Here is a 21,694-nt window from a genome sequence, read left to right on the forward strand (position 1 = left end):
AAGCCTCTGCTGATTGGCTGAGCCTTGGTAGGGGGAGGGACATTGGCTCAGAACCCCTCGCTGTCTTAATTTGATTTTTGGTGTTGAGAGTTTGGTTGGGTTAAGAACAGCTGCAATGAGTCAGCTACAGTGAGAAAAACTGGGCAGAGAGGCTCTGGAAGTCTTGTGCTTGGCAGGAAGCATTGCATTTAATGAGGAAGTTTATAATCCAGAGCTGGCATCTTTGTTAATTGTCAGAAATGCTGCAGAAGAAATAAGAGTGCAGGATCCAGTGAGGAGAATGCAACTTAAATATAACCGAGAAGTGGAGGAGTTTTCTCTGCTAGCAGAACAGAGAAGACAGAGGCTATAAAGAGAAGCTGCTGAAAGAGAGCAGAAGCTAGACTGAGAACTTGCAGAGAAAATGGCAAAGATGTACAGAGAAATCAGACAAACCAAGGAAAAAGCTCCTGGATTTGGACTTCTGCGAAAGAGACTACAAGCACAAAAGGGACTGTATCCTCCTGAAAGATTGATGTATAACTGTGTGGGTATGTGGTGTGACTATGACACGGCAAATGGTCTTAATCCAGCTAATATTATAATGTTGTAAAGCATGTATGGGGACTGTGAAGGGGGCACACGTGACTCTGGGAAGTTTTCTGGGGCTAGTCAGTCTTACTGTAACCAAGGGAAAAGCATCACCAAATGCTTTCCTGTGCAGGGGGGCAGTGACCTGTAAGTGAGGGCCTATCTACTGCCTCAAGGGCGAGGCAGAAATCAAAACCAGGGTGGAAAAAACCCAGAAATCAGGGAAGGGTTTCTCTGGGGCAGTCTGGAGTGGCTGGCCAGAGTGGAGTTTTAGCTAAGAAAAAAGATCAAGTTCTGGAGAGTGGTGACTCGTTGGCTAGGGATGCTTGTGAAGCTACACTGGCACAAGCTGGAAGTGAGTTGTGAGAAGAAGCACAGTGTGAGCAGCCACGGTGTGTGCAAGCTGGCAATTTGGCTGGTGGCAGTAGTAGTAGGTCAGTAAAGGAAGCTGTGTCAGTGGCTAGCTGTATGCCTGAAATTAGCAAGGGGTGTTGGGACAAGGGAGAAACTGTCTCTGGTTGTCTGTCTGTGTGTGGGGAAGAGTTTCTTCCTTTGACTGAGGAGGGTGTCCCACAGCCTGTGATGGCTGAGAGCAGTGCTGATGTCCCAGAGTTGGGTCTGGATACACCTAAGGCCCAGAAAGGGGGTGGCCCAAGTTGTGTGTTTGCTGGGGAGAAGGAGGCTGTGACCTGGGTAGATCCAGGCAGTGTGCTGCCAGGCCCCCAGAGATCAGACAATGGGGACAGTGGTGTTGTGCCTGATGCTGCTGTGTTGCTGGGAGATGGGGGACTGACTCTGTGGGACCAGGGTGACCCCTTAGGCCAGGCACAAGAAGAGAATGAGAGCACGTTAACTCTGGTGCCTAATGACCATGTGGAAGTTTACAGCCATCTAGAGCCTGCAAAGGGAGAGAAGGTGTCTCTGACCTTGTTTCTTCTGAGTCTGTCTGTGTGCCTCAGAGGGGATTGTCTGTGAATCCACCGGAGGGCCTAGAGATGACTCAGGGAGTAAAGGAATTGCAGGAGGACTTGGTTGTGGCTCATCAGCCTAAGACGGGCCCTGGCTCTGCCTGTAAAGGGCAGCAGCTTGGTGTGTGAGGCACTTCTTTCAGTGCCTGACAGACAGAATTTCTCTTTTAGCAAGGACCCCACTGACTTGGGTTTAGAGAAACCCAGTGGGGACGATTGCAAAGAGGTCTCAGAGGGATGTAGGGTTGTTCTAATTGAGACAGGAACAGCCAGAGAATTGGAGCAGGCTGATAACCGAGTGACTGTGTGTGACCAGCTTGCTGGGAGGTCAGTGTGTTTGGGGCAGAATTATTCCCAGGTGGATGAGGAGAGTGGAAAGTGTGTGTGTCAGGTTCAGGGGAAGGACTGTGGAGCTAAGTTTGCAGGGCAGAACAGCTGTGGGGTCACTCTCTCTAGGATGCAGGAAATGGCAGTTGAGCTTCCATCTCTGGACTCGGTGGACACTCATAATCAATCAGGGAGTTGGATATCTAGTTCCATGTGGAAACAGAGGTTGGAGGTGGACAAAGGAGAGACTTGGGAGTCTACAGCTCACTGCTCTTCCCCCACTGAGTGGGGGAAGGGGGAGAATTCCAGGGCCATTGTGAGCCAGGGAGTCGCACCCAGCCAGCCCTTTGTCCTGGTTAGGCCAGAGGTTTCAGGTTTTGAACCCACAGGACAAGGGGGAGGGGCAGGACTTGCCTTGGCCAAGAAGACTCGCAGTTTAAACCAGAAGGGCCAAAACTGCAATGGTGCGGAGCCAAAGACGTGGCATGATGGAGAATGTTGTCAATGTACACCTGATGTAGGATTGTTCTTGTCACCGATGTTAATTTGTGTAACCGATGTAGTATTGTTGCAGAGAATTGTAAAGGTATACGATGTGCATGATCTTACAGAAATAATGTCCATCCGTTTGCTTTTGGAGAGAAAGAGGATATTATACCAAATGGACTTCAAAGAGAAACTGCTGAGCTACAGTTCATCTTCAAGTTTGACACAATCAACTCTGGATTAAACAAAGACTGTGAATGGCTCGCTACCTACAAAAGCAGCTTCTCCTCTCTTGGAATTCACACCTCCAGATCAGCTACTAGAAGTGGGCCTCATCCTCCTTGATCAGATCCACCTCGTCATCTCCAGCCTTTTTCTGGCCTGCATATTTATACCTGCTTCTGGAAATTTCCACTACATGCATCTGACGAAGTGGGTCTTGTCCATGAAAAGTTATGCTCCTACACTTCAGTTAGTCTATAAGGTGCCACAGGACTCCTCGCCGCTTTTGTCAGGGGCTGTACTAAATTACATATGTAATGTAAAAGGACATTTTGATGGTGCTATTTCATGATTAATGCATGTAACGGGTCTTGGAACTTCTTACAGGACAAAAAAGGTTCCAGCCAGAAGGTGTTGTGTGAAAAGGGAAACTGAGGCACGCCACCATTTTGTCTTCGTGGCTAAGTGCAAAGATGTCTACACCCGGGGCTGGCGCCCCCTCTCTCCAAGCGCCGCGCTCCCGGGGCCGGCGCCCCCTCCCCCCAAGCGCTGCGTGCCCAGAGCGCGGGCAGCCAATCTGCGGCGCTCCCGGGGTGCCTTCCCCTCCGCACAAGCACCTTCCTCTCCCAACACTTTCCCTTTCCCTCTGCACAAGCCCCTTTCCTCCCCCTCCCTTTCCCTCTCCCGTACCTTCTGCCTTCCACTTTGTGGGGCCGGAGTCTGTGTTCTGTCCCCGGACTCCGAACCTGCAACTCAGCCATGCGCTCATCACAGCACCCATCAAGTTTAAAATCCCGGGCTGTGATGTTATGTCACGTCCAGGCGTCTCTCCACCTGCTGGTTTGAGCGTGCTGTGCAGGGCAGCAGCAGCCAGCCAGGGGGAGCTCAGGGAAGGTCGCGCACGGCAGGGAGGGGCTGGCTCTCTCTCTCTCTCTCTCTCTTTCAGAGGGGGCGGGGGAGCGCTGGCTCCTTGCGGAACCCCTCGTTGTGCACCAATTGGGAAACACGGCTTTAGAGTAGCCAATTCTTGCTGCAGCTTTTCAATAGAATCTTTTTGGCTAACCATAATGCTCTGATTCTTTTTTTTTTAATCCTCCCAGAGGCACCAATATTCCATACTGTTAGGATGTTTTTCCTCGAGGAAAACTCTAAGATAAGCAAGCTTTTCTAAGTCACAGCTCTAGTTGCCATTTATTCTGGGAATTCCCCTGAGTACAGCCATTTCAAATGCTCAATAATTTCTTAAGTCTCCTTAGTTTCAAACCTGCTGGCAATTACTTAACTGACTGTAAATTCTTATCATCTGAGACAAGGGAGTCCCAGGCTGTGAGAAACCTTTCCCCTCCATCGGAGACAGACTTGAGGGAGCAATCCCACCCATGTTAGCACTGTCCTGTCCAAGGACAGCACAGGAGCCCAGCAGTACTACCCTCTCCAAGGATAGCACAGGCGTTCAGCAACACTACCCTCTCCAAGGATAGTGTGGGAGTCCACACAAACTGTCAGCTTCACTCACACTCCTTATGTGCCGGGGGAAACCGCCCTTGCTTTCAGCAGCTGTTCAGTGACACTGATAGCACCGGTGCGGCTGCGCTCCCGTTCCGGACTTCACTCACTCAAAACCATGCGCTTGGACTCGCCACCAATCAGTCAGCAACAAAATCCAACCCCTATTTGGCTATACCCAGCGTTTTCATTTTAAATTTCCCTCAAGCCTCTTCTAGAAAACTTTTGACCAAAAGATGACTCTTACCGCCAGCCAGTCCAGCTGGTGACGAGAACAGGGAGGCGGACTGGGGGATTTTAAATGGATCTCTTACCCTCCAGATGCACGCTGTAGTCCATTCCCATTCCCTGTTGTCAGCCTTTCCAACTGGAGTTCCAAGCCATCCCACTTTTGACACCAAATTGTTGGGGAAATCTTGCTCCCCTGGGGCTCAAAGTCCCCAGAAAGGTCCGAGGCTGGAGGTCAAAGCAGAGAGGCAGGAGAGAAATCTAGAAGGAAAACTTTATTATGCATGCATGCAGGCAGACAGCTACGAGAGTGAGAGCAGCAGCAGCAGCCCTGAGAGACAGGTTCAGGGATCCTTTAGACAGTATGTTCAGACAGTTTAGTTGTTGATTGTTTTCTTTAACATAGCAAAGTCTCAGTAGAAGTACTCTGAGAGGTTTCTGTTTACACCAAGTATGCTAGAAGTAAGTTTACAGTACAAAGGCTCATGAGAACCTGAGTGAGGAGCCTACAAGGCAAACTGTGACAAAGATAAGGGTTTACATGAGAAATTGTGACAGATTAGGAGTCTTCATGACCTTGAGATCGGAGGCATTGATTAGAGTGAAGAAGGTTTCTCTCTGTTACAGGGAGAGAGGCCTGGAAAACTTTTAACCCTTACAGCAGTTTTCTTTGAGAGGGTTTTGATTTCCTGCACAGTCCCCCCTTAGACACAATTGGAGTTATTTGATATTTCTCCCACAATGGCTCCTAAAATACTCTTCCTGTGGAGCTGCAGCAGGATTAGCTCCCGGGGCCGGCATGAGCTGGAACTGAGCTGGGCTGCCTGTCCGCCAGATCCTAAAATTCTTTTAATGCAGAATCATAGCGGGGGTAGCTCCGGGGACTGAGGTGCAGGGTTTTGGGATGTCAGACCTTGGGAAGGAGACTGGGATACCAGATGTGGGAAGGGGTAGAGGTGCAGGAGGGAGGCAGGAGTGGGGGGCAGAGGGCTGGGGTACCAGAGGCAGGCTCTAGGCAGGAGACTTACCAGCCAGCAGCCAAACCAGCCTGCCTGCAGAGCTAAAACCATGTCTCAGCCATCCAGCCAGCCCTCCCCACCACGTGCTTGTGTGAATAACTGAGCAGGAGGAGAGGGGGTACGGTGCTTTGGGGGTGCCTGTTGTTCTAACAGGCAGCTCCGCCAGAAATTGGCCAATGGGATCGTGCTGGGGGTGGGGGCAGCACCTGAAAGTTACCTCCCTCCCCTCCAGGATTACAGTTTTGAAAGGGAAATGGGGCCAGGCAGCTGCGTTTGTGAGCGGCATGCAGGGCAAGCAGGGGGCCTGCCCGGAGCTCCCTGCTGCCTCTGCAGGCTGGATCTGGTGGCTTGGTGGGCCATACTTTGCCCAGGCCTGGTTTACACTGTCACTTCCCTGCACTAGAACTTTCTGGCTCAGTGAAACAAGTTACAGGCCTGTGAAGCGCCAGGGGAAAAGGCCTCCAGCTCCCAGGATCTTTAGCTGCTCCCTTGACCCCGGTTCCCTGTGAGGTGCGTGTCTGCAGGGGCACACACCACAAATGTGAGTCCCGCCCACAGTGCGGCTGCGCAGTCACAGCCCAGCTGCTCCCGGGGTGGGGCCGTGTGGCAGCTGCCACAGCTGGAGCCTGGGCTGCAGTACTAAAAATCACACCGTGGCCCCAGCTCCAGTCCTGGCACAGGGGGAAGCCACCCGCCACGTGGCCCTGCCCCCAGGAGCACCGGGGGCTGCAGCTGCTAGGACAGCAGTACTAAAAGTAGAACCGCGGCCTCAGCTCAGTCCCGGCACACAGGGCCTGCTTCCCCGAAAGCCCCAAGGAGCAGAGATGGGAGCCACCGCTTCAGCCCTGCAGGACGCGGGGAGGAGGCAGCCTTCTGCGGGGAGCTGGGTTTGGCCTTCAGCTACTGACGGAGCCACTTTTCTTTCTTCCCTGGGAGGCGCAAGGGCCAGTCCTGCCCTGCCCCTCTGGGACACCTCTCCATGCTTGCTGGGGCCCCCTCCTCCCCAAGCCCCTGCCTGACTCTCTGCACCTCCCAATCGCCTGCCTTCTCTTCCCTTCCCTTGGTGCGTCCTTCCCACCCTCCTGGGCTCCATCCTGCCTCCTGTCCTCACCTTCCAGCCACCCTACTCCAAACCCTGGCTAGAGTCGTCAGCTTGGTAGTAGCAGCCTCGCTCTGTCAGCCCTGTCTCCAGCACCCCTCAGCAGGGAGCTACAGCTCAGCACCCTGAGCCAGTTCCAAGAGCGGAATGGATCCCCAGGCCTCGGGAATCCACCAGCCCAGGGGTGGAGCGGAGGCTGCAGGCAAGCCCTGGCCTTCCAGCACAGCCTTTTGTTCCCGCAGCCAGAAGTTTGTGCACCAAAGCCAGTCCACCCCCTCAGCTGCCCCGGTTGCCGGGACTGGAGTAGGGCCATGGTAGAGCTGCTCTTGGGCCAGGGCTAGGATACTAAAAATAGCACCGTGGCCCTGGCTCCGGCCCAGGCACATGGGGCAGCCACCGGCCATGCAGCCCCGCATCCAGCACAAGAGGGTTGAGGGATGCAGGTGTCAGGAAGGTGAGGGAAGGGACAGGGGGATTACTAAGGGGAAGGTTGGGGTGAGGAGAGGAAGGGGCTTGTACTGACGGAGAGGAGGGGCGCAGGGCAGGAGAAGAAAGGGGAAGGCACCAGGGGGCAGGGTGGAGGAGAGACCTGCCAGGGAGCCAAGAGAAGAGAATGAGGGGAAAGGGCAGAGGGTGGGGGGAAGGTATCTGTGGAGGCGGGAGGGGTTAGTAATACTGAGAGAGGAGAATGGAGGGGCATTGGGGGAAGAGAAAGGAAGAGGAGAGGAGAGGAGTGGGTGCTGGGAGAAGAGGGGTTGAAAGGAGGGGTAAACATGAGGAAGGCAGGGGATGGAACAAGTCATGTGTGAGGGTGCCGGGGGCATGAGTTTAGGCCTAACACTTTAGGCAATGTCGTCGTAAAACTATTTAACTCAATTTCTGTTAACACAGTTTAATCCCCAAAGTAGATGGTTCAGGATTTGGGTAATATATGTACAATTTCTTCTAAAGTTTTGTGTATCATTTCTCATGGTATTACTATTGTTGTTCACTCTATGCAACAACAACAAAAATACTAAAACAAAAAACAAAAAAAACAAACCGAAACAGTTTGTCCTTCTATCATAGAATCATTGAATCATAGACTACTAGGACTGGAAGGGACCTTAAGAGGTTATTGCGTCCAGTCCCCTGCCCTCATGGCAGGACCAAATACTGTCTAGACCATCCCTGATAGACATTTATCTAACCCACTCTTTAATATTTCCAGAGATGGAGATTCCACAACCTCCCTGGGCAATTTATTCCAGTGTTTGACTACCCTAACAATTAGGAACTTTTTCCTAATATCCAACCTAAACTTCCCTTGTCGCAGTTTAAGCCCATTGCTTCTTGTTCTATCCTCAGAGGCCAAGATGAACAAGTTTTCTCCCTTCTCCTTATCACACCCTTTTAGACACCTGAAAACAGCTATCATGTCCCCCCTCAATCTTCTCTTTTCTAAACTAAACAAACCCAATTCCTTCAGCCTTCCTCCATAGGTCATGTTCTCTAGACTTTTAATCATTCTTGCTGCTCTTCTCTGGACCCTCTCCAATTTCTCCACATCCTTCTTGAAATGCGGTGCCCAGAACTGGACACAATACTCCAACTGAGGCCTAACTAGTCCAGAGTAGAGCGGAAGAATGACTTCTGGTGTCTTGCTCACAACACACCTGTTAATGCATCTCAGAATCATGTTTCCTTTTTATGCAACAGCATCAAACTACTTACTCATATTCAGCTTGTGGTCCACTACAACCCCTAGATCCCTTTCTGCCGTACTTCTTCCTAGACAGTCGCTTCCCATTCTGTATGTGTGAAACTAATTTTTCCTTCTTAAGTGGAGTACTTTGCATTTGTCTTTATTAAACTTCATCCTGTTTACCTCAGACCATAAGGTACTTTCTATGCCAATATCTAAATCGTTGATGAAGATACTGAAGAGATCCGGTCCCAAAGCAGATCCCTGCGGAACTCCACTTTTTATGCCTTTCCAGCAGTATTGTGAACCATTAATAACTACTCTCTGAGTACAGTTATCCAGCCAGTTATGCACCCACCTTATGGTAGCCCCATCTAAGTTGTATTTGCCTAGTTTATTGATAAAAATATCATGCAAGACCATATCAAATGCCTTACTAAAGTCTAGGTAAACCACATCCACCGCTTCTCCCTTATCCACAAGAGCAGGCCTTATCAGTAGAGCAGGCATTGTCCTTTTAAGGTCGGCCATTTTGAGCTCTGTTTAAATATAACATCCCTAACTCCCTCTCTCTTTTTGTAGCTCTGAGGCCCTGCACCTTCCAGGGGGCCCAAAACCAGCCTGTGACCACATATTAAAATTCCTGAAGTGACCCCCCACGGTGACTGGGGGGGAGGGTGTCCCACCCTTGGAGCAAAGCTCAGGCGGCCCTAAAGGCGACCCGAGCGCTTCCCCCCCTTCTTCCTCCCACTATCCCTCACACAACGGTAGCCCAGGGACATGTGCGGCCGCAGTGGGGACTTCCCTCGGGGAGCCAGCCAAGGCACCAGGAGCAGGCGAGGGGCTCAGTGGGGGCCACGGTCTCAGGGCTGTGACACTGCAGTTTATCCAGGAGCAGCTGGCTGTGCCTCACAGCCAGGCATGGGACAGTGTTGCCGTTCTCCGTGCTGCACCCTTGGCGGAGGTGCAGGCTCTGGGCTCAGTCCCTGGGGCCCTGGCCGGTTCCAGCCGGCATCCACCCTTCCCCCTGGTCCTGCCGAATGTGTGTGAGCAGCACGGTCCCAGGCGTGCTCTGCAACTGCCTGCTGCGGCCACGTGCCGCTCGGTCACAAGGCTGCACGTGCTGCTTGCTGCCTAATGCTACACAGCGTGCAGCTCACGTGGCCAGAGTGACATGCTCTCCCCCTCCCTTCCCCTCCCCCCCGGGCGCCTGGCTCTCCCCCTCTGCCCCCCGCCATTGTGAGTGCAAAGTCCAACAATCACCGGTGGATCCTTCCCCGGCCTCGGAGGGGCTGCTGGAGGGGGCCTGCTGGGTGGCAACGCTGGCCTCCTCCTCCGAAGCGCTGCTTTCTCCTTCCCCCGCCTTGGTGGTCTGGGTGACGGGGGGGGGGGTGCTCACAGGTGTCCACGGGCATGTCTGGGATTCGCGGGGCTGGCTGGCCAAGGATGGCGTGTAGTCGGTCGTAGTGGGGGCAGGTGTCTGGTCCTGCCCCCCTGCACTCGCTGGCCCTCACGTAGGCCAGGCGCAGCTCCTTCACCTTCGCCCGCACCTGGTCGAGGTTCCGGGCAGGGTGTCCGTGCTGGGCCAGCGCCTGAGCCATGCGGCCGAAGATATCAGTGTTGCGGTGCCGGGACCTCGTGTCGTGGAGGCCCTCCTCCTCCTGCCAGAGGTCCATGGCTCTCCAGCTCCCTGGGGGACCACGAGGGAGCCCGTCTTTTCCATCCTGTGGGGGCCTCCTGCACTGGGGGTGCAGGTGGCTCACCGCCTGGAGCTGCCATGGCTGGCTCTGATGGCTGCTGGGCAGGACGGGCGCTGTGGCAGACCTCAGGCCATAGAGCTCTGTGGCACGGTCCTGCCACGTGCGCTCAGTAGCCTGTGACTGCTTAAAGAGCTCGGGTTCCCAGGAAATCCAGGGCTCCTACGGGGTCTCCCGGCATCCAAACCGCTTTTTTCCATTTAGCCTGCTTTTCCGCAAAAGTCTTAGCTAGCTGTCTACACTGGCCCTTTTGTGCAACAGTTTTTCGCAAAAAGGACTTTTCCCCGAACGGGAGCGGCAAAGCTTTTCTGAAAAAGCAGTTGATTTCGCACAGCAGATTGTCATTGCTTTTGTGGAAAATCAAGCGGCCAGTGTAGAGAGCTGGCAAGTTTTTCCGGGAAAGCGGCTCATTTTCCGGAAAACCTTGCCAGTCTAGACACAGCCAGGGGGAAGAAAATGGCACAACCTGGGTTGCCAATCGACTAATCAAGTAGTCAATAATTCTATGGACTACTCGATTAATTAAATACCTGCCTCTTTACTCAACTATATGAAATAGGAATGTTATCAGTCTTCGAGAACTCAAGTTGAGAATGTTAAGTGATAGTAAATCTCCATATTCTGTTTTGTAGTGGAATTCATAGTCAGTGAAGGTTAAGCGCTACATAGCAACACTGATAAAGAAAAGAAAAGAATCTCTGGGCAGTATGATTAGTTCTTGAAGCATTCTTTTACTGTAAAGTGTATAATTTTTTGAATACGTAATCCTATTACATGGTTTATTATAGCAGTTTGCAACAAAAATAATGAATTGATATGTAGAAAACAAATTAAACCTTTCAAATTTTAATACATTTCCCTCTTTTTCAGGTATTGTCTCTCATATATTACTTATGCAAGGGAGTCACCATTAATTGATCTCATTTTATGCAATTAAAAGTTAGTCAGTTCAGTCCTAATTTTTTTCAATAGTGTAATTTTCTCAAATCACACTCTTTAAACTTTAAACCAAAGATTTTTAAGCCAAAAAAAAAAGAGCCTTGCCCCTTTAAGGGCGGCCATTCCCAAGGGAAAAGTTGTTGATGGGGAATAAAAAAGCCCCAAGAAAAAGTTGTTGAGCAAACCAACCAAACAAAAAAGGACAGGGAAAAGAAGATAAGCAAAAAAACAAAACAGTTTGTCCTTTTAACAGGAGAGCCGGCATTGTCCTTTTAAGGGCGGCCATTTTGAGCTCTGTTTAAATTTAACATCCCTAACTCCCTCTCTCTCTCTGTAGCTCTGAGGCCCTGCACCTTCCAGGGGGCACAAATCCAGCCTGTGACCACAAATCAAAATTGCTGAAGTGACCCCCCACAGTGAAAATTATTGTCCACCCTTGGGTTAGGTGATTGGTCTTTTGTGACCTTACAATCTGCCAAGTACATGTGGCACTGAGCAGCCTCTGACGATTCCATGTGCAGCCTGCTTGATTCCTAGCACTAACATTGAGTGAGTAGGGGAAATGCAGGGGGGAGAGGCTCAAATATGCAGAGGGGCTGGCCAGGGGCAGGACAGGGTGTGGCGGTGACATCACAAGGCCTTTTTCGGTGTCTCCGCTTATTGGTTAAAGGACCTTGCCAGGTGGTGAACTCACAGAGAGTCCATGACAACAGCCAGGTAGGACAGGATGCGGGGCCGGGGCAATTTCAGACTCCCGTAGCTTTGCGGCCGGGAGTCATCTCGAGGTCTGCTCTTCTTACCTTGAGCGCTCTCAGGCCTCGAACATGAACACTAAGAAGAATCTTCTTGGAGTGTTATACAAATCCCTTTCTGAGAAAAGAGACACGTCTCTCCGGAGAAGGTAAGAGCCTGTGATAGATTTGGCGCTGATGCTGCCTGACCTATCGGGTGCTGGCCAAATGGAAGTTGTAGAAACATTCATATTGGAACTATTCCTTACCAGTGGGGACAGTGGATTTTGTGTCTTTTGTTTCCCTTTTCCCATAGTCTCCTGCCCTGCCTGAGTCTCACTGTTGAGTGGATGAGATAGTGATAGGGAGAAGATCCAGGACTTTGTTCTCTTTAAGACCCAGCAAATGAGCCAGAATGTATCATCTGCTTGGGGAATTGTTCAGCTTCTCTACATTGGTTGGGCCTGAGCAGTTCCTGATTCTGTCAGGAGTGGATTGTTACACCCAACTATCTGCCCTGTTGCTAAGGAGGTTGAGGGTGTGTGTGTGTCACTGCCAGGAGTGTGTAATACGAGATGCCCTATTATATGGAGTCCTTACAGATGAACAATAAAATCAGTGTTCTTTTCACATATTCGTGCAGTAGAGCCCGATTTTTCCAGCCTTCCATTGTGCAACTTTCCATGTTGACCTAATAACCAGCGCATGCAGGGCCAGCAGCAGGCAACCCTCCCATGGCCACTAGATGGCGCTGTGGCCTCACACTTCCCTACTCTCCTGAATATCTGAATTTTTGATCATCTGGTTTGGTCCTGGTCCCAATTTGACATGACAAGTGGGGCTCTGCTGTGTAAGAGCTAGGGGTTGCCAGATGGTTCCAGCAAAAATACCGGACACACTTGACATTACATCACAATCTCCATTACAATGGGAGCTGAGAGATTGTGCTGGGGGCCTGGGCAATGCATGTAGCTCCCCCTTCTCCGCCTCCCACTGTGCCCCACAGAAAGACACATGGAGCAGCCACTCGGAGCTCTGGGGTTGTGGTAGGCAGGGAACTTGGCACAGGGTTCCATTAGGCAAATGACTGTTTTAAAATGTAAAAAGCAGTTCCCCTGTGCACCAAGGAGTGCAGAGGAAGGGCAGTAGGATGTGCCCTAGTGGGCTGAAAATACTGGTCGGTACCAGAGTATTAGCAGCTAAACTACAAGTCCCTCTAATATTTCAGAGCTGTAAATGCTCCAGCCTTGCTCAAACTGCCTGTAGAGTTTGTTCTTGTGAACGTTTCCGGGATTATCTGTTGACATCTCTTGCTCTGTCAGACTTGTCTCCCCTTGGAGTACTGTTTTAACCCGTCCCTTCTATTTCAGCGGTGTTCAGACTCCAGCATCGGGAACGTCGCATCCTTCCCAGGTGGTGGTGTCGCAGTCCTCCCGGGTGATGTCGTCACCGAAGCCCTCCCAGGTCACAATGTCGCAGCAGCCCTCCCAGAGGACATCGCAGTTCTCCCGGGGGACAGCGCCACAGACTTCTCCAGTGGTGGCACCACACCACTCTAAGGTGGTGGCATCGCAGGCAATGCAGGGGACATCGCAACTCCCCCATGTGGTGGCTCCGCAGCCCTCCCGGGGGATGTCGCAGCCCTCCCGCGTGGGAGCTTCCCAGGCCCCGCCACCCGCTCCTCCCGTCCTCACACCCACTCCTCCGGCTCAGCCCTGCTGCCGTCGCCTCTCTAAGTTACAGAGCCGGGGCCCCCGCCAGCTGCAGCAGTGCTCCTCTGTCCTTTGGGAGCGCATCTCAAACCCAGAGAAAAATCTATTCCACCTGCCCCGGGAGACAGTGGCTGCTGAGTCGGCGGGTAGAGCACAGGGGTCATGCGGCATCGCCAAGCCTCTACCGCCCATCCAGCCTCCCGCTGCTGCGGCCTCTGGCCCCGCCACCACCCGTAAGCAGCCAAAGAAGCAGGTAGCTCCTAAGGAGAGGAATCCACGCGGGGCGCCCCAGGCGAGAACCGGCCCCTTGCCCAACTCCCGCCTCTGCGCCTCCCTGCATCAGCAGCAGCAACAACAACAGCTACAGCCACAGCCACCGCAGCAGCCACAGAGGTCGAGCCCGACCCGTACCCGCAGCCGCACCATCAGGAACCGAGGTGTGGCGGCGAAGCCGGAGCCGGAGGCTGAGGTCCCCACCACGGACTACACCATCAACCTCACGGCCGAGGCGACCAGGCTGCTGCTGCGCCGCCACCTGGAGAACCAGAGCGGATGGAGGAATCCCTTGGGCAGCACCACACCCCTGCCGGGCTCCCAGAGCAGGGCCGGCCTGGACCTGACCTCGTTAATAAAGATCTCAGTGGTGAATGAGCAGAACCGCTATGATGACGAAGAGTATGAGGAGGATCCGGCGCCGGGGATCAGGAACCTGAAGCTGGTGTGCAGGTGTATGGAGTGGCTGCAAGGGGTGGAGGAAGCGAGGAGAGAGGGCCAGCTGGAAACCTTGCCCCACCTCGATGACCCCTGAGACTGAGGGGTGGAGAGCCATCTCACCGCTGCTCCTCGCGACAATAGCCGAGCCTGCCCGTGTGCTGTGCCTGGGAGCAGAGTTCATCCATCCTCCCCGACACCTGGTCTTGTGACCATCCCATCCCACTCCATACGTTCATGTCTGCAGATGTGTCTGGAAAAGGGTCTGTTCTACATAAAAAAGGGGGGGGGGAAATAAATACATGTTCACCGTTGCTATGTTCTTTGTATTTTCATTCACATGTTGTGGCATTTGGGAGCGAAAATATTGGGGCAGGCGAATCAGTGTTACACACGTGCTTCTCCAGGTCCAGCTGAGAGCCTAGACAGAGGCGAGGGACAGCTGTCCGTGTGAAATGCGCTGGGACCCACAGGGGTCTGTTCTACGGAAACGGGGGGAGGAGAGGGTAGAAAAGAAATAAATATTCACCGTTGCTATGGCCTGTGTATTTTCATTCACATGTTGTGGCATTTGGGGAGAGGAAAAATTGGGGCAGGCTAGTCAGTGCTTCTCCCGATCCAGCTGAGATGCTTGATGTTTTTCTTCTGAAAGCAGGAGCGTAGCAGGTTTAATAGATGATGGCCAGGATCGGGACGTTAACCCCTGTGCTTTGGGGGTGTTTAAATGTGATCAGACATGAGCAGAGAAATGTTCTTAGCTAGTTAACTTATTGTAACGCAACAGGTGCTTCATATTCATATTTTATTCACTCCTCAGTTTGAAAGATAACCAGTGATTACAGAAAGATTATAGGCTGATTGAGAGCCGGAGAAAGTGGATAACCTAAATTTCCTTCAAAGACTAAAATGTCTGGAAGATAGATAGCTCTTACCCGGATATACAGTTTGGGCAAGGGGTGAGTGGGAGAGGAAGGCATTGTGCATCATCGGTATATGAATAGTCTAGCACAGGGTTACTCAACATGCCATCTGTGAGCCGACCCATTTATTTGAGGCCTGTGGTGCAGTTTGGGTTCATGTGGGGCTCAATATGTGACCCACAAGTGGGAGCCAAAACAAAAAAGTCAATATAATGATCTTCTCTTCGTATGCATTTTCGAAGTTAAATTCCTGGGACTGTCATTGCTCATTAAAAGTGCATACGGGTGGAAATCGGGTAAATATTGCATTTTTTTAATATCAGCAGAACTGACTTAATTAGGGCCTGCATGTTGTGTCGTCTTGCCTTAATCTTTGTATTCATGCCTGTCAGTTTGAGAGAAGTTATTTGCATATGTATATGCGACCACACTTAAGTTGGGGCTCTCGGCATGTGCTGTGAGTATCACTGTGGCCCCCAGGGCTTCCAAAGTTGAGTAGCCCCTGTCTAACTCAATCACAGTATATCTAAATTAAACACGTTCCAATATGATAAAGGGGATCTGTCCTGGTTAAAAAATACAACATTTTAAAGTTGCTACACACTAAGCTACTGAACAGCCCACCATCGCCCCCCAAAAAAGATAAAATTCTTAATTTCTGTGTATTTTATTAATTGCATATGTTGTTAATTGCATATATATTGAGATTGGAAATAGATGATAGTAAAGATATAAAAGAAATAATATTTTAACTTTCCTATTTTTAATTTTGCATCCCTAAAAGTACTGTGCCCGGGGCAAGTGCCCCTCTTGCCCAATCCTTGTTACAATGCTGATGATCCCTTCTACGTGTTTTGTTGGTCTTTAAGGTGCTACTAGACTATTCGTTGTTTTTTAAGGTGAAGACCTGTAATCAATAACCCACGCTATATACAGAATAACCCTATTGAAGCCTTATTGGCACTCTGCTCAATTTATTTCTACCAGGCCTACGTGTAAAACTCTAAAAAAACCAATAAACAGCTTTCAAGCAATCCCTGGTGGGGCAGAAAATATGCCTCAATGTTTTTTTTTTTCCCACAAATAAATGATTTTCCCACTCTCTACATTACACTCAATCCAACAAAAACTATAAAGGCCGAGCACTGGCAGGGGTCTAATACGAGCCATTAAAGTAAAATGACTTGTCTCACTGAAGACCTGTGACTTTCCCTGTCCTAGTGCTCTGGTATCAGTGTTTCTAGCCTTGACACTTCACCATGTGCGAGTAATGTTGCCATTACAAAAGGGAATTATGGCCTGGATTTGTAAGTCTACTGTTCCTTTTGCAGCATACAAAATAAAACATCATGAAACAATATGTATGAATTACACAAGCAAAGGAAAGTCCTGAAAACATTCTAAACATGGTTACAAACCCTAATGTGGTCAGGGACTTGGAAGTCATTGTCTCGAACACCATGGAAGGGGGGCTTTTAGAACTGGCAACTGTGCACTAAGAATCACTTCTAAATGACAGAGCTGTTAAAGGTTTCTTTCCAATGTTTAGTTGGGCTTGTGTATGACGTATAACGCAGACCTGAAAGACTAGGTGATGCTCACTGGTAACCAGTTACCTGGCGCCCAGCCTGATCAGAGCAGCCTTGCCAGGCTACGCCACAGGGGGCAGTCCAGGCCAGCTGGGCTGAAACAAACCTCTTCCCGCAGTGTGGCAGGCTCTAGGCAGATGGGCCAGAGCAGCCTGACCAGGCCCACGTGTAGTTTAACCCAGTGTTACTCAAACGGTGGGTCACGACCTCCGGGGGGGTCACAAACAACTTAGAGGGGGGTTGCAGCTGGATTTGGTTTTTCACTTGTGACCCCTCTCCCTGGGCCGTGAAGAGCGGCAGGATGGTGGAAGGCAGCTGCCGGCTAGCCGCGCCGCGTGGCCGAGGCCACGGGATTCCAGGAGCGCAGCTCAGCTGCAGGAGAAGGCAAGGCGGCGGGAGAGTGAAGCCGATGCCGCAGCACAGTTGCCGGGCGGCCGAACGCTTCCCCAGCTGGGGGAGGGCGGGGTCCCTCAGGTAGCGGGCTGGGGAATTGGGTCGGGGCAGAGGACCCGGAGGTAAATAACGGCGTGTGGGGGTCAGAGGAGGAATCAGAGGAGACATGGGAGAGGAGTGGAGGACGGAGGAGAGGAGAGAGGGAAGGAACCAAAGGGACACGGAACGGAAAAAGGCGCAGAGGGGAAAGAGACGGGGGGAAGGGCATTGAGGACTGCAAACGCCTTGAAGGAAACCCAGGAGGGCAAGGAGTTTGGTGAGAAGGGGGGAGGAAGCGACCCAGGCCAGTGAGGGTCGGGGGTCACACAAATTCATTGAGCATTTTAGGGGGTCATGGGATCAAAGTTTGAGAACCCCTGGTTTAACCAGTTAATATTTTAAACGGGATTTTACATCCCCAGTTTTACAAAAACTTTCCGATAACTAATGAAGATTTTGGAGACTTGCACAACAGATCAGGATGTCCAAGTCAGAGCTGATTGATCTGTTTTCAGTCTGTTGAAGCTTTTCTTCACACCACACGCAGTCGACTTGCAGAACTCCTTGCCAGAGGAGATTGTGAAGACCAGCACTTTAATGGGGTTCAGAAAAGATCTCTATAAATTCACGGAGGTTAGGTACATCAATGGCTGTTAGCCAGGATCGGTAGGAATGGTGATCATAGCCTCTGTTTGTCAGAGGCTGGGAATGGCGGACTGGAGAGCAATTGCTACATAAGAACATAAGAACGGCCGTACTGGGTCAGACCAAAGGTCCATCTAGCCCAGTATTCTGTCTACTGACAGTGGCCACCACCAGGTGCCCCAGAGAGGGTTGACCGAAGACAATGATCAAGCGATTTGTCTCCTGCCATCCCTCTCCAGCCTCTGACAAACAGACCCAAGCACACCATTTTATCCCCTGGCTAATAGCCTTTTATGGACCAAACCTCCATGAATTTATCCAGCTTCTCTTTAAACTCAATTATAGTCCTAGCCTTCACCGCCTCCTCTGGCAAGGAGTTCCACAGGTTGACAACGCTGTGTGAAGAAGAACTTCCTTTTATTAGTTTTAAACCTGCTACCCATTAATTTCATTTGGTGTCCTCTAGTTCTTCTATTATGGGAACTAATAAATAACTTTTCTTTATCAGCCCTCTCCACACCACTCATGATTTTACAGACCTCTCTCATATCCCCCCTCAGTCTCCTCTTTTCTAAACTGAAAAGTCCCAGTCTCTTTAGCCTCTCCTCATATGGGACCCGTTCCAAACCCCTAATCCTTTTAGTTGCCCTTTTCTGAATCCTTTCCAAGGCCAAAATATCTTTTTTGAGGTGAGGAGACCTCATCTGCTTATTGCTTATTTTTTCTTGTTTTGTTCGCTCCCTCTGGGGCATCTGGCATCCACCATTGTCAGAAGACAGGATACTGGGCTCCACTTTGGTCTGACTCTGTATGGCCCTTCTCATATTGTGTTCAGACATTCAACCTGTAGCAAATACTAACGAAAAAGATTAAGCACCACTGTAGTGAAAAGTGGTTCAGTTTAATGCTTTTTTACTTCATAATACTCCTACACACTAACACCCAGGAAGAGTTAGCCCTAATCATACACCAAAAATTAAAATACCAAACCATTGTAATAGTTGACTGACAGTGACACTTCCTTCTTAAATTATTTCAAACTCTAAGGAATGTTTGTTTTAATTTTTAATTGGGATGTTAAAAGATCATTTTTGCTGAGGGGGTTAACATGTAACTGCAGAATTATTCAGCGGTTACACATTTATATGTCAGGGGAAAGGTGGCTCCACGGGAGACGATGTGTGTGGAGAACCTACTTTTAAGCCAGCTTCCTGCGCACACTGGCTCCCTCCTCCTCTCTCCTCCCCACCATGGAGCCTCTGATACAGAGGCGGGGCGTGGCTTGCATATAACTGGTTAACAGTACACGATCACATCCCTACTTTACAATTCTCATTTTAAAATATCCTCCCAGAATATCCCCCTGCGCAACCTAGATGACAATCAAGAGTAACTGCTGCAACCATTTGTCACTATTTAGTACCAAGCCAACCACTTACAATATTGTGGCATTCTAATTTATTTAAGAACACCTGACACATTTAATCAAGTTAAGAATGAAAATTTGCTTTGTTTTTCCAAAACACTTTCCTAATCAATATTACATGAAGAATAAAAAAGTTATCAAAGCTACGTCATCATGGAAAATATTAGGCTTCTTATTCGTCAGTAGCTGCTTAAGTTTTTCTGCATATAGAAATGATTAGGCAAAATTTTAAAATATAACATGAAAACAAGTTCTGGAACTTGCCGTAATCGCTGTTCTACATGCTGTAGAAAAATTCCATCTATCTGTTTGCATAGTCTATACGCAACAACCTGATAGAAGTAAATTTTTTCCTTCCCCAACAAATGGAAGCATCAATTTTCACATTTTGTTTGTTACCAGGGTCTACTCTGTTAATTGTACAGCTTTGAAGGTATTTGCACAAACCTAATTCACAAATACCACAGCAACTTCTTATTCCTGCAAAGAAGTGGTAACCTAATTTACCTCTTCATTGGGAAGTGACTTAATGCAATCGTGCATTAAACCTGCCACAATACATGTTTTGATAAGACATTTAAAATAGTAAGGGCATACTATGCTTGGAGAGAAGAAATTCACTAAGGGTATGTCTACACTACAGCGCTAATTCGAACTAACTTAGTTTGAACTAATGCATCCAGACTAAAAAACTAGTTCGAATTAGCATTTTGCTAATTCAAACTAGCATGTCCACACAGAGTGGACCCTGAACCGGGCTTAAGGATGGCCGGAAGCAGTGCCGGCAGGGCATCAGATGAGGACTTAGAGCGTGGAGCTGCTGTCTCAGGCTAGCCGAGGGCTGCGCTTAAAGGGACCCGACCCCCACCCCGGACAGACAGTTCTCAGGGGTGCCCCGCATGCAAAGCAGTCCTGGCTTGGATCGCCCGGAGTACCCACACTGGGCACATCACAGCACTCGGCCATCAGACCGGCTGCACTTGCCACAGGCTGCTATCTGGGGAGAGGGGGCAATTGGGGGGCTCCAGGAGAGGTTCCACCCCCAGAAGCCTCCAGAGCCAGCCCAGTCCTCCCCATCGGGGGCTCGTACCCCATTCCTCCCTCACGTCCTTCCACTTACCCCTCCCTAGCCCCTCTTCTTGATGTACAAAATAAAGGACAATTGTGTTCAAAAATAGAATCTCTCTTTATTGAACAAAACTGGGGGAGACTGGGAAAAGGAGGTGGGAGAGGGGAAGAGAGAGGGTGGGAGAGGGGAGAGGGGAGGGCAACTACAATGATGAGGGGTTTGGAACAGTTCCCATATGAAGATAGGCTAAAGAGACTGGGACGTTTCAGCTTAGAAAAGAGGAGATGGAGGGGGGATATGATAGAGGTCTATAAAAGCACGAGAGGGATGGAGAGGGTGCATAAAGAAAAGTTCTTCATTAGTTCCCATAATAGAAGGACTAGAGGACATCAAAGGAAAGGAATGGGTAGCAGGCTTCAAACTAATAACAGAAAGTTCTTCTTCACAAAGCAAATAGTCAACCTGTGGAACTCCTTGCTGCAGGAGACTGTGAAGGCTAGAACTAGAACAGAGTTTAAAGAGAAGTGAGATCAGTTCATGGAGGTTGACTGAATAGTTGAGGGAACCATTTATCTTTTCAAAAACTGAACAATAAAATCAGTGTTCTTTTCACATATTAATGCATGTCTACACTGGGGCATTATTTCAAAATAACAAGGCGAGCATCCATATTATCAAGCCTGTTGTGAAATAAGCTTATTTCAAAATACCCCCATTATTTCAAAATAGTTACGAATTATTATTCACAAACAGAAGATATTTCAAAACAACTTATTTCTAACCGACCCGGTAGTGTAGACATAGCCACATGGGCTAATCTCGATCAAAAGATGTTCAGTGCAAATGACTGTTTTAAAATGTAAAAAGCAGTTCCCCTATGCACCAAGGAGTGCAGTGCAAGAGCAGTAGGAGGTGCCGTAGTGGGCTGAAAATACTGGTCGGTGCCAGAGTATTAGCAGCTAAACTCCAAGTCCCTCTAATATTTCAGAGCAGTAAATGCTCCAGCCTTGCTCAAACTGCCTGTAGAGTTTGTTCTTGTGAACGTTTCCGGGATTATCTTTTGACATCTCCTGCTTTGTCAGACTTGTCTCTCTTTGGTTGTACTATTTTAACCCATTCCTTCTTTTTCAGCTGTGTTCAGACTCCAGCATTGGGGACGTCGCAGCCCTCCAAGGTGGTGGCGTCGCAGCCCTCCCGGGTGACAATGCCGCAGCAGCCCTCCCAGAGGACATCGCAGTTCTCCCAGGTGACAGCGCCACAGACCTCTCAGGTGGTTGCCCCACACCACTCTAAGGTGGTGGCATCGCAGCCATCGCAGGAGACATCGAATCTCCCCCGTATGGTGGCTCCGCAGCCCTCTCGGGGGATGTCGCAAATCCCCTGCGTGGGAGCTTCCCTGGCCCCGCCACCCGTTCCTCCCAACCACTCCTGCCGGGCTTCCAGAGCAGGGCCGGCCTGGACCTGACCTCATTAACTAAGATCTCGCTGGTGAATGAGCAGAATCGCTACGATGAGGAGGAGTACGAGGAGGATCCGGCACCGGGGATCAGGAACCCGAAGCTGGTGCGCAGGTGCATGGAGTGGCTGCGTGGGGTGGAAGAAGCAAGGAGAGAGGGCCAGCTGGAAACCCTGCCCTACCTGGATGACCCCTGAG

The 21,694-nt window shown here is 50.2% G+C and overlaps 1 protein-coding gene across 1 annotated transcript; it reads left to right on the forward strand.

Moving 5' to 3' along the window:
• Window positions 1–11,391: 11,391 nt before the first annotated feature.
• Window positions 11,392–14,253, forward strand: LOC142830685 (uncharacterized). The gene is made up of 2 exons (XM_075937137.1): window positions 11,392–11,706; window positions 12,907–14,253. The coding sequence occupies exons 1-2, from the start codon at window positions 11,630–11,632 to the stop codon at window positions 14,054–14,056; spliced, it is 1,227 nt and encodes a 408-aa protein (XP_075793252.1). The 5' UTR covers window positions 11,392–11,629; the 3' UTR covers window positions 14,057–14,253.
• The last annotated feature ends 7,441 nt before the right edge of the window (window positions 14,254–21,694 follow it).

The sequence above is a fragment of the Pelodiscus sinensis genome, chromosome 9, assembly GCF_049634645.1.
Source record: "Pelodiscus sinensis isolate JC-2024 chromosome 9, ASM4963464v1, whole genome shotgun sequence".
NCBI lineage: Eukaryota > Metazoa > Chordata > Testudines > Trionychidae > Pelodiscus > Pelodiscus sinensis.

Excerpts from the sequence above, each read along its gene's own strand:
- LOC142830685 (XM_075937137.1), top strand. The coding sequence starts at position 11,630 with ATGAACACTAAGAAGAATCTTCTTGGAGTGTTATACAAATCCCTTTCT. Across the intron at positions 11,707-12,906 it reads GACACGTCTCTCCGGAGAAG|CGGTGTTCAGACTCCAGCAT; the intron begins GTAAGAGCCTGT and ends CTTCTATTTCAG.